This window comes from Heptranchias perlo, chromosome 19 (genome assembly GCF_035084215.1).
Source record: "Heptranchias perlo isolate sHepPer1 chromosome 19, sHepPer1.hap1, whole genome shotgun sequence".
Classification (NCBI taxonomy): Eukaryota; Metazoa; Chordata; class Chondrichthyes; order Hexanchiformes; family Hexanchidae; genus Heptranchias; species Heptranchias perlo.
The window spans coordinates 19482578-19498518 of NC_090343.1; the positions used below are offsets into that span (position 1 = coordinate 19482578).

Sequence of the window (15941 nt, forward strand, 5' to 3'; positions counted from 1 at the left end):
GCGTCGGGGTCGGGGGCAGTGCGTCGGGGTCGGGGGCAGTGCGTCGGGGTCGGGGGCAGTGCGTCGGGGTCGGGGGCAGTGCGTCGGGGTCGGGGGCAGTGCGTCGGGGTCGGGGGCAGTGCGTCGGGGTCGGGGGCAGTGCGTCGGGGTCGGGGGCAGTGCGTCGGGGTCGGGGGCAGTGCGTCGGGGTCGGGGGCAGTGCGTCGGGGTCGGGGGCAGTGCGTCGGGGTCGGGGGCAGTGCGTCGGGGTCGGGGGCAGTGCGTCGGGGTCGGGGGCAGTGCGTCGGGGTCGGGGGCAGTGCGTCGGGGTCGGGGGCAGTGCGTCGGGGTCGGGGGCAGTGCGTCGGGGTCGGGGGCAGTGCGTCGGGGTCGGGGGCAGTGCGTCGGGGTCGGGGGCAGTGCGTCGGGGTCGGGGGCAGTGCGTCGGGGTCGGGGGCAGTGCGTCGGGGTCGGGGGCAGTGCGTCGGGGTCGGGGGCAGTGCGTCGGGGTCGGGGGCAGTGCGTCGGGGTCGGGGGCAGTGCGTCGGGGTCGGGGGCAGTGCGTCGGGGTCGGGGGCAGTGCGTCGGGGTCGGGGGCAGTGCGTCGGGGTCGGGGGCAGTGCGTCGGGGTCGGGGGCAGTGCGTCGGGGTCGGGGGCAGTGCGTCGGGGTCGGGGGCAGTGCGTCGGGGTCGGGGGCAGTGCGTCGGGGTCGGGGGCAGTGCGTCGGGGTCGGGGGCAGTGCGTCGGGGTCGGGGGCAGTGCGTCGGGGTCGGGGGCAGTGCGTCGGGGTCGGGGGCAGTGCGTCGGGGTCGGGGGCAGTGCGTCGGGGTCGGGGGCAGTGCGTCGGGGTCGGGGGCAGTGCGTCGGGGTCGGGGGCAGTGCGTCGGGGTCGGGGGCAGTGCGTCGGGGTCGGGGGCAGTGCGTCGGGGTCGGGGGCAGTGCGTCGGGGTCGGGGGCAGTGCGTCGGGGTCGGGGGCAGTGCGTCGGGGTCGGGGGCAGTGCGTCGGGGTCGGGGGCAGTGCGTCGGGGTCGGGGGCAGTGCGTCGGGGTCGGGGGCAGTGCGTCGGGGTCGGGGGCAGTGCGTCGGGGTCGGGGGCAGTGCGTCGGGGTCGGGGGCAGTGCGTCGGGGTCGGGGGCAGTGCGTCGGGGTCGGGGGCAGTGCGTCGGGGTCGGGGGCAGTGCGTCGGGGTCGGGGGCAGTGCGTCGGGGTCGGGGGCAGTGCGTCGGGGTCGGGGGCAGTGCGTCGGGGTCGGGGGCAGTGCGTCGGGGTCGGGGGCAGTGCGTCGGGGTCGGGGGCAGTGCGTCGGGGTCGGGGGCAGTGCGTCGGGGTCGGGGGCAGTGCGTCGGGGTCGGGGGCAGTGCGTCGGGGTCGGGGGCAGTGCGTCGGGGTCGGGGGCAGTGCGTCGGGGTCGGGGGCAGTGCGTCGGGGTCGGGGGCAGTGCGTCGGGGTCGGGGGCAGTGCGTCGGGGTCGGGGGCAGTGCGTCGGGGTCGGGGGCAGTGCGTCGGGGTCGGGGGCAGTGCGTCGGGGTCGGGGGCAGTGCGTCGGGGTCGGGGGCAGTGCGTCGGGGTCGGGGGCAGTGCGTCGGGGTCGGGGGCAGTGCGTCGGGGTCGGGGGCAGTGCGTCGGGGTCGGGGGCAGTGCGTCGGGGTCGGGGGCAGTGCGTCGGGGTCGGGGGCAGTGCGTCGGGGTCGGGGGCAGTGCGTCGGGGTCGGGGGCAGTGCGTCGGGGTCGGGGGCAGTGCGTCGGGGTCGGGGGCAGTGCGTCGGGGTCGGGGGCAGTGCGTCGGGGTCGGGGGCAGTGCGTCGGGGTCGGGGGCAGTGCGTCGGGGTCGGGGGCAGTGCGTCGGGGTCGGGGGCAGTGCGTCGGGGTCGGGGGCAGTGCGTCGGGGTCGGGGGCAGTGCGTCGGGGTCGGGGGCAGTGCGTCGGGGTCGGGGGCAGTGCGTCGGGGTCGGGGGCAGTGCGTCGGGGTCGGGGGCAGTGCGTCGGGGTCGGGGGCAGTGCGTCGGGGTCGGGGGCAGTGCGTCGGGGTCGGGGGCAGTGCGTCGGGGTCGGGGGCAGTGCGTCGGGGTCGGGGGCAGTGCGTCGGGGTCGGGGGCAGTGCGTCGGGGTCGGGGGCAGTGCGTCGGGGTCGGGGGCAGTGCGTCGGGGTCGGGGGCAGTGCGTCGGGGTCGGGGGCAGTGCGTCGGGGTCGGGGGCAGTGCGTCGGGGTCGGGGGCAGTGCGTCGGGGTCGGGGGCAGTGCGTCGGGGTCGGGGGCAGTGCGTCGGGGTCGGGGGCAGTGCGTCGGGGTCGGGGGCAGTGCGTCGGGGTCGGGGGCAGTGCGTCGGGGTCGGGGGCAGTGCGTCGGGGTCGGGGGCAGTGCGTCGGGGTCGGGGGCAGTGCGTCGGGGTCGGGGGCAGTGCGTCGGAGTGCCGGATCAGCGATAAATAGTTCAGGGCTTCAAGGAGCGAGGTAAGACAATCAAAAGTGACGTCAGCACAAGGGGAGGAGCTGATTGGCTGCTAGCTGGTAGAAGTAGGGAACCTTGGATGACTCGGGAGATTGAGGCCCTAGTCAAAAAGAAGAAGGAGGCATATGACATGCATAGGCAGCTGGGATCAAGTGGATCCCTTGAAGAGTATAGAGATTGCTGGAGTAGAGTTAAGAGAGAAATCAGGAGGGCAAAAAGGGGACATGAGATTGTTTTGGCAGATAAGGCAAAGGAGAATCCAAAGAGCTTCTACAAATACATAAAGGGCAAAAGAGTAACTAGGGAGAGAGTAGGGCCCCTTAAGGATCAACAAGGTCATCTATGTGCGGAACCACAAGAGATGGGTGAGATCCTAAATGAATATTTCACATCGGTATTCACGGTTGAGAAAGGCATGGATGTTAGGGAACTTGGGGAAATAAATAGTGATGTCTTGAGGAGTGTACATATTACAGAGAGGGAGGTGCTGGAAGTCTTAATGCACATCAAGGTAGATAAATCTCCGGGACCTGATGAAATGTATCCCAGGACGTTATGGGAGGTTAGGGAGGAAATTGCGGGTCCCCGAGCAGAGATATTTGAATCATCGACAGCTACAGGTGAGGTGCCTGAAGATTGGAGGGTAGCAAATGTTGTGCCTTTGTTTAAAAAGGGCGACAGGGAAAAGCCTGGGAACTACAGACTGGTGAGCCTGACATCTGTAGTGGGTAAGTTGTTAGAGGGTATTCTGAGGGACAGGATCTACAGGCATTTGGAGAGGCAGGGACTGATTAGGAACAGTCAGCATGGTTTTGTGAGTGGAAAATCATGTCTCACGAATTTGATTGAGTTTTTTGAAGGGGTAACCAAGAAGATAGATGAGGGCTGTGCAGTAGACGTGGTCTACATGGACTTTAGCAAAGCCTTTGACAAGGTACCGCATGGTAGGTTGTTACATAAGGTTAAATCTCACGGGATCCAAGGTGAGGTAGCCAATTGGATACAAAATTGGCTTGACGACAGAAGATAGAGGGTGGTTGTAGAGGGTTGTTTTTCAAACTGGAGGCCTGTGACCAGCGGTGTGCCTCAGGGATCGGTGCTGAGTCTGCTGTTATTTGTTATTTATATTAATGATTTGGATGAGAATTTAGGAGGCATGGTTAGTAAGTTTGCAGATGACACCATGATCGGTGGCATTGTGGACAGTGAAGAAGGTTATCTAGGATTGCAACGGAATCTTGATAAATTGGGCCAGTGGGCCAATGAATGGCAGATGGAGTTTAATTTAGATAAATGTGAGGTGATGCATTTTGGTAGATCGAATCGGGCCAGGACCTACTCCGTTAATGGTAGGGCGTTGGGGAGAGTTATAGAACAAAGAGATCTAGGAGTACAGGTTCATAGCTCCTTGAAAGTGGAGTCACAGGTGGATAGGGTGGTGAAGAAGGCATTCAGCATGCTTGGTTTCATTGATCAGAACATTGATTACAGGAGTTGGGATGTCTTGTTGAAGTTGTACAAGACATTAGTAAGGCCACACTTGGAATACTGTGTACAGTTCTGGTCACCCTATTATAGAAAGGATATTATTAAACTAGAAAGGGTGCAGAAAAGATTTACTAGGATGCTACCGGGACTTGATGGTTTGACTTACAGGGAGAGGTTGGATAGACAGACTTTTTTCCCTGGAGAGTAGGAGGTTAAGGGGTGATCTTATAGAAGTCTATAAAATAATGAGGGGCATAGATAAGGTAGATAGTCAAAATCTTTTCCCAAAGGTAGGGGAGTCTATAACGAGGGGGCATAGATTTAAGGTGAGAGGGGAGAGATACAAAAGGGTCCAGAGGGGCAATTTTTTCACTCAAAGGGTGGTGAGTGTCTGGAACGAGGTGCCAGAGGCAGTAGTGGAGGCGGGTACAATATTGTCTTTTAAAAAGCATTTGGACAGTTACATGGGTAAGATGGGTATAGAGGGATATGGGCCAAGTGCAGGCAATTGGGACTAGCTTAGTGGTATAAACTGGGCGACATGGACATGTTGGGCCGAAGGGCCTGTTTCCGTGTTGTAAACTTCTATGATTCTATCTTTCTTCTAAAGGATTAGATAATATACAGCATCTTGCCTGCAAAGATTTAGTTCTAATATAGACATACATCTATACCAGAACTATTTGCTGTGTATTGATGAAAGTCTGTTTTTTCCTGCATTGCGGTTAACATTTTATACAAAGTTACAGAGGTGTAAGCAATAGGGGAATTATCAAGATTGATGACCTTATCAGTCAGACCAATAACCCAACATTCTGTTGTACTGCAAGACGTTACTTATAACTGGGCAATTAAAACACAGTTTTATAGCAGTTTTGGTTTTCACTTAACTCAAAATAAGTCACATTAGTCAATAAAATACAGCATTAATTTTTGAAACCGTATCGAGGTCAACACTAGAAAAAAAAAAGTTTCATGTAAATACTTGCCTTTTCCAGCCGCATAAACCCCTAATAAAAATTCAGGTAGATAAACTTTGGTAAGCACTTATTTAAGTCATTTAAAGGATTTTCCCCCTTATTTGTTATTTTCTCACTTCATTAGGCCCCTATGTGCCAAAAGTAACTAACTTACCTGGCAACTCAAATAGCAGTAACCAAAGTACTAAAGGTCTTGCATTAAGTTTCCATCTTCAACAGCTTCCTTTTATAAAACACATAAGTTGAATTTTGGAAATTTTAGTTGATGAACTTACCCTGAGCACGTAGAACATTGGCAAATTTGCAGACCTGCTGTAAGAGTTCTTTGTAAGTTACTTGCATACAATCCCCAGGTTCATTTCCCTCCCTGAAATGAAATAATAAAAACAGTACATTTCTATCAACTTTGTGCAAATTAATACCATATGTCACAAGTGAATTAAGACAAGCATAGAAATATAGGCAATTTACATGAATAGGGAAAGTAACATTTATTGTTCAATAGAATTAAAAAGAAAAATATAGTGAGGTACACTTGATCCCCTAATGTTGTACGGAGTAGGTTCAACTACCAACTCTAATGGATTCCTGGTTGTATCTGTGCTGTACTAGAGAAGCCAGGCACTTCCAAATGGAAAGGTTGGGCATGGGGGTGAAATTGTAGGGAGAATATAGTTTCCAAGCCATTGTCACCTACCTACAAATGGCCAGCTAAAAAACAAGATTGGCAGAGCTCTGCAACAAAGTCTGCTACCCATCCTATCAGCTGCAGTAGATTCAGAGGGGGAGAATTTTTGTTTTGGACAAAAAGCACTTTCTACCTTAATTGAAGGGAAAAAATTTGCAGGGCTACGGGGAAAGAGCGCAGGGAATGGGACTAACTGGATTGCTCTGACAAAAAGCCGGCACGGGCTTGATGAGCTGAGTGGCCTCCTTCTGTGCTGTAACAATTCTATGATTCTGTGATGATATGCTAATATTTTGATGTGTGCTCTCAATGTGAGACTTACTGCTAAAGCACCTAAATGTATATATTTTTGAAGAGTGCACATAACGTCTAGAGTAGATAACAAAACACATTTAAAGACCTTTTTGGAGTGCTGGGTTATCTGTACAGTTTGCTTGGATTTCTTATCATACCATAAACTGTTTTATTTTGGTTTGGATATTTGTGGAGTGCTTGAAGGTACAAAGTGCTTTTTGTCCAAAACAAAAATTCTCCCCCTCTGAATCTACTGCAGCTGATAGGATGGGTAGCAATCTAATTGTTGGGAGAGCGCTCTGCATGTATATGTGTGCAGGCATACACAGAGCCCTCTCCAAAATGGGACAGTTGAAATTCAAGAAGCAATGAAAGTTTAGAAGTCATAAAACATAACCCATCTGCAGTATAACTGCTTGTTCCTATTACTGTACAACAATTATTAGTTTGTTTTGCAGTATAGTGAGGCGAGACCATCTGTCAATCCTAACCTGCAAGAAAGTGCACAATAAAAATGAAATTGTCGTTAAAACATAGCAGTAAAGGATAATTCACATGCTATGTTAATCTCCTGCACATGCATTTTGTTCTGCAGCATACCTGGTTTTAGGAATGTGCTGATAAATAACAAGAAATAATCCACAAGAGCATTGCATTAGGTTGGGAAGGGGGTAGAGTTGCCAACGAGTCTCCCAGAATGGGGCACGGATCACGCAGGCGCTGCCGCTGGCAACTATGGAATGCTTTACCAAAAGTTCCTATTGAGGCAGAGATCAGGTCATTTAAAAAGGAGATTGGATAGGCATTTGAAAAAAAAATTGAAGAATATGAGGGATATAGCAGGGGGATGGGATTAGATTAGGCAACTCCAGAAAAGGACCAATCACTCTGTATTGTCTCTTTTGTGCCGTTAAGGTCTATGATTCTAAGTGTTACAATGCAAACACAACTTTATTGTGCACTTACATACTACATTGATTGTATATTCATTAGGCAAAGCTAGCGATTTTGCACTGAAACCTCCTGCCTGATCACATTATTGTCTTCATGGAGAGTTTCTCCCATTTCACCCTTTCTCTGAATATCTCAAATGCTTTGAGAATTTCAGTCGCCAATTTGGAAGGCATTCACCAAAAGGAATTCAGCCTGCAGCATACAAATGTCAATAGAAAAGTCAGGAGGTAATTACAACCACGGCAATGCAATTCAGACTGCATTTAGCCACAGCTATCGTTATTGAAAAGATCTTTTTACAGCATTTGGCTTCTGGCTACTATTAGAGCCATACAGTATCTTAAGTATTCAAGCTTCTAAAAAATTGTTTCGGAAGTCAAATGCCAGCTTCATGTATTTTATTCAAATATATGTTCTGCTTTCCTACATTACACAGTGACTACACTTCAAAGGTACTTCAATGGCTGTAAAGCACTTTGGGACTTCCTGAGGTCATGAAAGGCACTAGATCAACAAAAGTCTTTCTTTCTATATATAGGTTTGTCAACAAAAGCAGTCTACTTTTATGAAGTATGGATATGTCCAGTCTTAAGGGTTTTTTTTAGTTGAAGCAACCTATTCAACTTTACTTCCAATGCTAGCATCAAGCAACTCATAGCTCCAGTTAAATGCAGAACCCACTCGACATTGCCCCAACAACCAAAAGATCATTACCTCATTTCCTAGTCTCAGCCTTTTGCTTTGGAATCACGCCCATGAATTGAGTAATCTACAAGTTTAATTGAGTACTAGTTGCATCTTGAAAACATTTGGTTAGGGTTTGAGACAGATTTCAACCTGTTTAGAACAGTAGGCATACCACTTTCAAAAGGATATAATGGAGACACTGTTCAAAAGAAAAACAGTTAGAATGTATAATGAAGAAACTCACCAAATTCATTCTTACTGCAGAAAACATTGAAAATGGCTGATTGATTCAGTTCTTTAAAATGGCGAAGAGCAAAAATTACAATGTAAGTAAATTATTAAACTTTTGACTGTAAGAGCAGAACCACAGGACACAATTTTAAAATTACTCGGCCTTAAACCGCATTACAAATTCAGGTGCAGTAGATGCCTTCTTCGGTTCAATGGTATTAATCACTCCCTTACATGCTGGAGTAGACTCGCACTGCCCAATATCTACTTACATGTAGCACAATGCCCTTGTGATCTGAACCAGATATTCACGTTTTTCACATATGCTACTCTAATCCTTTGAAAAGTGGATCGAGAAAAGGTCAGGCAAGACAAGGCCAGATATGAATCATTATGCCGCTTTATTTCACCGCAAGTGAATATGCACAGCAACAGTTATAATCGATCTTATTTAATTCGATCAATATAACTTGTTTTCATATAATAGTATAAAAAAAACGATCATGCAATGTTTCCCATCAGTAAGGTCATCAAAACAAAATAACTCCCAACTATGCTCCTGCATACTCCTTCTGAGCCTGGCAAAAGCTTGCCCTCACTTCAGTTTAAAAACCTAATTGACTACCTGCGACTCTATCTCTTTGGGCTCGATTTTGGCGTCGGGTTTCCGTCGGGTTTCCGGCGGGGGGGCCCGGAAAATCCCGATATCTGGTCACGTGACCGGATCGCGACGAAATCCCGGCCACTTCCGGGTACCGCGCTGACGTGCGGGGCTGCGCGCGCAAGCCCCGCTGGTGGGAATCCCGCAGGCAATTAAAGCCAGCGGGGTTCCACTTGAGAGTACTTACCTTGCTTGTTGAGGTCAGTTAATGAGCTGAATCAGCTGTCAAAAGAGGAAGTGTGGGATTTTAGGTTCAAGGCAGTGAGCTTCACACACTGGGGGAAACAGTCTCTCTCCAACCAGGCGTGTTGCAGCCAGCAGCCTGTGGCAGGTGCCAAGGTGCACTCCACGGGGAACAGCCCTCACCCACGCAGGAGGCCACCACGTCACATAGGGCAACCCCTGCCCCCCACCACCCCCCGCCAAGCCAGAGGACAGACCGACACGAAACCGCAGCCACAGTCCGAGGAACCACCCACCTACCCTGCACAACCCCTCAGACCAACACCTGCCAGATGGGTGGCGTGTGGACACCCTCGGAGGACGAAGAGCATGACCAGCCCCAGCAGCCTCGCAGTCCACGCCGTCCGCCGCAGAGACGTGGAGCCCCCCAACACGGTGTTGTTGCACGCCCACCTGCACAGCAGGAGGGAGGGCTACCGCAGAGAGAGACGCATCGCAGAGGGCACTACCCTCGCCACAGGGTCCACAGACCGAGGCGCAGCTCCCCGGACCTCTCCGAGCAGCAGTGCACAGGGAGGCGCAGATTCGCTCGACATGTAGTCGTGGAGATCTGCAGGCTCTTTCATGCCGAGCTGCTCCTGGCTGGCCCCAGCACCAACTGCTTACCTGTTGCTGTCAAAGTCACCACTGCCCTCCACACCTTCTCCTCCGCATCCTTCCAGGGTGCAGCCGGCTACACCGCCGATGTCTCTCAGTCGTCTGCGCGGACGAGCCCTGCAAATACACCTGCACCTACTCTGCAGTAACACGATGGGTGGCATCAGTGGTGGGTCCTCATAGTGATACCCAGGAGCAGGCATTATTGGACACAACAGACAGGATTCGCGGAGACATGACAGTGGTGGTGTCAATATAATGTGTGCTGTTTGTTGCTCTGAAATTCAATATAGGTAACACCCATGACAAACCCTCAGGCACCCTTGTGCACCCCCTTCATGCTCACGACACGTTTGCCTTAATCTGCCTACTGCACATATGTGATGCATGCCCTGTGGCTGCAGCACAGGTGGTGGCAGGTTGAGTGAGGCTGGCCGTGAGGGAGATGCACGAGAGGGTGAGTATGGGATGGAGCAATGAGATTGTATGAGGATTGGGTTGCGTGTTAGTGGCAGGATGAGTACTGGCGAGGTGAGTAGGTGGAGGTAAGATGAGGATGGGGTTTGAGTGGGTATGAAGGGTGATATTACAGAATAGTGTTGGCGGTGCCGAAGGAGATGTGGGGTGGGGGCAGTGTTGTGGCAGACGGAGTGTAGGGGAAAGACTTCGTGTTCTCACTGCGGCTGACCTACTGCGGTCATTGCAGCGCCTCCTGCACTGTAAGCAGGTGGGCCATATGTTGGTGGCGCAGGTGACCCCCTCTGCCACCTCGAGCCAGGCCTTCTTGGTGGCAGAGGCAGGCCGCTTCCTCCCGCCCACCGGGTGGAAGATCTGTGTCCTCCCCCTCCTCCTCACCCCATCTGATGATACCTGGGGTGAGGCATCATTAAACTGGGAGCAGCCTTCCCCCTGGGCTGCTCCATGCTGCAATTTGTTCCATTGGTTTCAGCATCTGTCAGTGGAGGACTGCCCCTTTAACTAGAGAGCCTCCAGCTGACAGATCGTACTGCGCATGCGCAGCCCGACCGACACGCAGGCCAGCGCCGTGGACCCCGGAGGAGCAGGTAATTGATTCCTATTAGTGGGTTGCCTGCTACGATCGCACGGGCAACCCACTAATTTCGCCGAGCGTGTTGACCACGCTCCCGGAGGACCACCCGCTGGGAACCCGCAGGCCTGCTAAATTCGAGCCCTTTATCTTTGTGTTCACAACCTGAAAGGAGGGCCTTTGCCAGACAACCCTTGCTTACTGCTCAGGACCAGGGAACTACCAACACAATGAATATGAGGTATTTCTTGATTGCTGACTCAGACTAATGAATTGTTTATAGATTATAGTCTTTGGGTAAACAACATCAAAGATTAGCTCAGTAGCATTTTAATCACCTTCCATGTCTACCTTTTTAAAAAAAGAACTTGTGTGAATACGCTATTTTAAAACACAACTCTTAAATCTAATTCCTACAGCAATTCCTTTCTATGGAAAAATGGTCATTTAATTTGATTATGTGCAAGAATTCCTGACAACAATGCCCTCTTTAAGCAACTTTGCAGAGATAAACTACAACCAGTAATAGTTAACTTGAACCAATATTTCAAATGTCTCAACAAATCAAGAGCACATTGTTTCCCCTCCCCAGTATCTCAAAAATCGTCATTTGTTGTATGATGCATAACATCGCCTTGCAAAGAGGCCCATTAATGAGGCAACAAGTACAGATCCTGAAGCCATACCAGATCAGGAAAGTGACAGAGACAACAAGGAAGTAGCTGCTGAAACACTAGCACAGGTTCACCACACTTCATGCTACCTTGCATATCCCTTCTGTGGCGCTACTTTAAGAAAAGGCTTTTGTATATGCAGGCTACCTCATGCACTTCTTAATTATAACAATAGCATAATCCCAAGCTACCTTATTTAAACAATGCATTCTTTGACCTGGTTCTATTATGGTAACACTGCATCTTACTGCTTAGCATCTTCCAACATTAAAGGAGCAAATGGTTAAAAGAGAAGACTTCCTTGTACGTGTACCTAAGACTGATGCAAGTCATCTAAAGCACTATTGTTGGTGTACCTTAAAAGATTTCTTTTCCTTAACTTGCCAGCTCCTAAATACTGTAATGTACCTGTTCTGCCATCTCCTCCCATCCCTGCTGAACCAGGCATTTCCAGACATTTCCCATCAATCCAATGAAGTTTGTCTGTCTTCTCCTTGACTCATGCCAATAGGGTTTCTAGTGCCTGGGCAGTAAAACTAGTTTTTCTCAATAATAACCCATCAATTTCTTTTGCTCAGTTCACATGCGTGCTTGCCCCGCTGATTATGAGGATTGTTTCTTCTTTTTCATTGGCTGGCTCCAGGGAAATTGAGTTTTGAGTGTACGTATGAATGGTTCTGTGGTGCTGTATTATCAGAGCCCCCTCTTTCCTTCAGAATCCCAGGCCTTTCGGAGGAACCAGTCCACCCTGGCTGGTCTGCCACATGAGAGATATAGCTCACATTACATTTGCAATTTCTAGGGTTTTGAGTTTACATTATTCTTGAAACACAAAACACATTTTTAGATGCAATACATGGTCAACTACCTAAACATAAGAGTGCACTCCTAAAATTGATCCTTTCACTCAACTCAGCAACTAGAGATTTTTTTGTAAAAATGTGCAAATTTGACAATTCATTGCAGAAAGAAAAAATACTTTTGGATGTTTTCTTTCTTTCTTTAGTTTCTCTCCTATCTCCCCTCATATTCTCCACAAGCTGACCTTGTCCATGAGTTACACCTCATGCCACCTTGACCCCCACTGCCACTAAACTACTGATCACCCAATTTCCCTTCCTGGCCCCTATGCTAGCTGACATTGTAAATGGTTCCCTCTCCTCAGGCATTGTCTCCCTTCCTTTCAAAGCTGGTGTCATCACCGCACCTCCCCTCCCTCCCTTCCTCAAATCCTCTGTCCTTGGAAATTACCAACCCATCTTCAACCTCCCCTTCCACTCCAAAGTTCTTGACTATGTTGTCACCTCCTAAACCCATACCCATCTTTCCTGGAACTCCACATTTGAATCTCTCCAATTGGGTTTCCATTGGTGCCGCAGCATTGAAACGGCCCTAATTAAAGTCACAAATGACATCCTCTCTGACAGTGATAGTGTGCATTTTCCCTCCTTGACCTCTCTGTAGCCGTAAACTTAGTCGACTGCACCATCCTACTCCAATACCTTTCTTCCATTGTCCAGCTCAGTGTGATTGCCCTCACTTAGTTCCACTCTTACCTATTCAATTATAGCCAGAGCATCTGCAGGAACGGCTTCTCTTCCCGTCCCCGCACCATAGCTCTGGAGTTCCCTAGTGATGTGTCCTTGGCCCCCTCCTCTTCCTCATCCACGTGCTGTCCCTTGGCAACATCATCTGTAGACTTGGGATCAGCTTCCACATGTATGCTAACAACACCCAGCTCCACCTCTCTTGGCCCCTCCTGCACTGTCCGATATTCAGTCTTGGATGAGTCGCAATTTCTGCAAATGTAACGTTGGGAAGACTGAAGCCATCACCTTCAACCCCAACCCCAGTACTCTCTACTCTCATCATCAATTACCGTTCCCTCCCCAGCAAATGTTTCAGGCTGAACCAGACTTCGCAATCTTGGCATCCTGGTCAACCCCAAGCTGATCTTCCGACATAATATACTCCATCATAAAGACCGCCGAATTCCTCCTTTGTACAATCGCCCACCTTCGCCGCCTACCTCAGCCAACCTGCTGCTGAAATCCTCGTCCATGGCTTTGTCACCTTCAGATTCAGCTACTCCAAAGCTCTCCTCCCATCCTCCACCCTCAGTAAACTTCACTCATCCAAACCTCTGCTGCCTGTATCCTATCCTACACCAGGTCCCGCTCACCAATCAACCCATCATTGCTGACCTACATTGGCTCCCGATCCCCCAGTGCCTCAAATTTAAAATTCTCATTCTTTTTCTTTATGGGCTCGCCTCTCCTTATCTTTGTAAACCCCTCCAGCCCTACAACTGCCCCCAAACTCTCTGATCCTGAGTCTGGCCTTACATGCGTCCCATCACCCATCTTTGGCAACTGTACCTTCAGCTGGCTAATCTCGACACTCTGAAATTCTCTCCGCCTTTCCATCTCCCTTTCTCTTGTAAGGCCCTCCTTAAATCCCACCCACCCAATCCTATTATCTCCTTTTTCGGCTCAAGGTCCATTTTTGTCCGATTACACATTGGTGAAGCCTTGGGACGTTTTTCTACGTTAATGGTACTATATAAATGCCTATTGCTAAACAACAACTTGCATCAAGAATACAGTATTGAAGAGGGAGTTCTTTGTAGAGGAAACCCAGGACTTAAGAACTTAAGTTCTTAAACATGAAAGAACAAACATCACCAATTAATTGGTGTTTAATGCAAAAATCCATCTGCATTTCCCAAATGTCAAACTGTTCTGTGCTTCTATACAGTTTTCAATTATACTTTACAAAGGCTTTAAAAAATTGCAGATAATCATTGCAGCTATTACAGGATAGCAATGGCATGGTTAATATTGATTTTATTTTAAGAAAGGTCTTTCTAAATTAAAAAATGTGTGTGGGTTCATTACAGTTATATTGCTGAGATCACAGATGCTAGTGTAATTGTAATGCTATTTATAGTGAATCAAGAGAAAAACAAGACAATCGGAGGACACCAGCTGCAGGAAGTGAGAGAGCAAATATGAAAACGAGACAGAGATACATGTACAGAAAGTCCAGGGATAAGTTGGTGGCAATGTTTTGGTGAAGTATGTAGGATTTTCCTCACATCAGATGACATTTCTTAAAGTAGATATCAAAGCACATACTTTATGAAAAGCACACATTAGAGATTGACGCCAGTAGCATCATAAATCACCATATTTACATAGTTTATCTGGTGCAGCAATTTTATATCCTTGTTCAATTTCACCAACAGCTTGACATACTCTTTCATCAAATGTCTTCAAACAGAAGCACTTTGAGTTGGCATTAGTCACTGTCCCACAGGTAGTAAAAACTCGAGCGTTCCCTAGCCACTGACTCTACTCTCCCTGGCCACTGTCTCAGGCTGAACCAACCTTGGCGTCCTATTTGACCCGGAGATAAGCTTCCGACCACATATCCACTCCATCACCAAGGCCTACTTCCACCTCTGTAACATCGCCCGCCTCTGCCCCTGCCTTAGATCATCTGCTGCCGAAACACTCATCCTTTGTTACCTCTAGACTTGACTAACCCAATGTTCTCCTGGCCGGCCCCCATCTTCCACCCTCCATAAACTTGAGCTCATCCAAAACTCTGCTGCCCATATCCTAACTTGCACCAAGTCCCATTCACCCCTCACCCCTGTACTTGCTGACCTACACTGGCTCCTGGTCCGGGGATGCCTCAATTTTAAATCCTCGTTTTCAAATCCCTCCATGGCCTCACCCCTCCCTAATCACTGTAACCTCCTCCAGCCCTACAACCCTCCAAGATCACTACGCTCCACCAATTCTTGCCTCATACGCATTCCCGATTTTAATCACTCCACCATTGGTGGCCATACCTTCAGCTGCCTAGGCCCTAAGCTCTGGAATTCCCTCCCTAAACCTCTCCGCCTCTCTACTTCTCTCTCCTCCTTTAAGACGCTCCTTATAACCTACCTCTTTGACCAAAGTCACCTGTCCTAATATCTCCTTTGTGGCTCGTTGTTAAATTTTGTTCAATAATGCTCCTGTGAAGTGCTTTGGGACATTTTACTGCATTAAAGGCACTATATAAATGTAAGTTGTTGTTGAGAGAATCAATCCAGAATTCTTTTGCATATCTCCTAACAGATGGCTCATTAGCAGGATGGGCAGAGGTTTCTAAGCAGATAGCTGGTTCACTCACCCACCAGGGTAGGTTACTCAAGAGAAAAAGCAGATGGCAGAGAGAAAAAAAGTTGCAGAATGAAGTAAAAGTGAAAGCAGCAGCCACGAGCAGCTACATGCGGTGCATCAGCATTATTTATGGTGACCAGCATCCAAATACTACACTGCTGCACAAGTCTGTTTGGATAGCCTCTGTGACCAAGATGTTCAAAATTCTACACAGTATCCGATTACATGCTTTATATTATCAGTATACTGGAGTGGAATGTTACAAATTTGGCAACACATGCATTTCTTTAACACTTTCCTGTTTCAACTGCTTTAAAAGGTGAATTTTTTTGCTGCCACACAATGAATCTCCCTTCACAGTACCAAAATAAACAAGTGATGCTCTTGAAAATGGTCTTTTTATTCATCCAATTGCATATCTGCAATACAAATCTATTAGGTAGCAAAGATTCCATTAATTCAGACAACTGGCATAACAATTTTACCCAGAGCACTAATGCCCACAACACAATGATTCAATAACAGCAACAACAACTTGCATTTATATAGCGCCTTTAACATAGTAAAACATCCCAAGGTGCTTAATAGCCTGTGATGTGAGCAAATATGGTCACTCTGGGCACTCAAAGCATTTGAGGGGCATTATGTATTGACCAATGTTGGTCAAGCAGTAAATTAACAATTGACTAGGTAATATAAAAACTAAAAGATTAAACCGGTCAACACAAATACCAATTTTTGATTTGAACCCTGAGGCTTTGTTATTTTCAATAAACAATTTTAAGTATCAGA

General features: G+C 49.3%; 1 protein-coding gene across 3 annotated transcripts in view; it reads right to left on the reverse strand.

Moving 5' to 3' along the window:
- The window catches only part of acss2 (acyl-CoA synthetase short chain family member 2), a 70389-nt gene that overhangs the window by 38648 nt on the left and 15800 nt on the right, over positions 1-15941 (reverse strand). For all 3 annotated transcript variants that reach the window (XM_068000414.1, XM_068000413.1, XM_068000415.1), the window contains one exon: positions 5173-5264. In XM_068000414.1, the coding sequence (XP_067856515.1) occupies positions 5173-5264 (92 nt within the window). The remainder of the gene's footprint in view (positions 1-5172; positions 5265-15941) is intronic.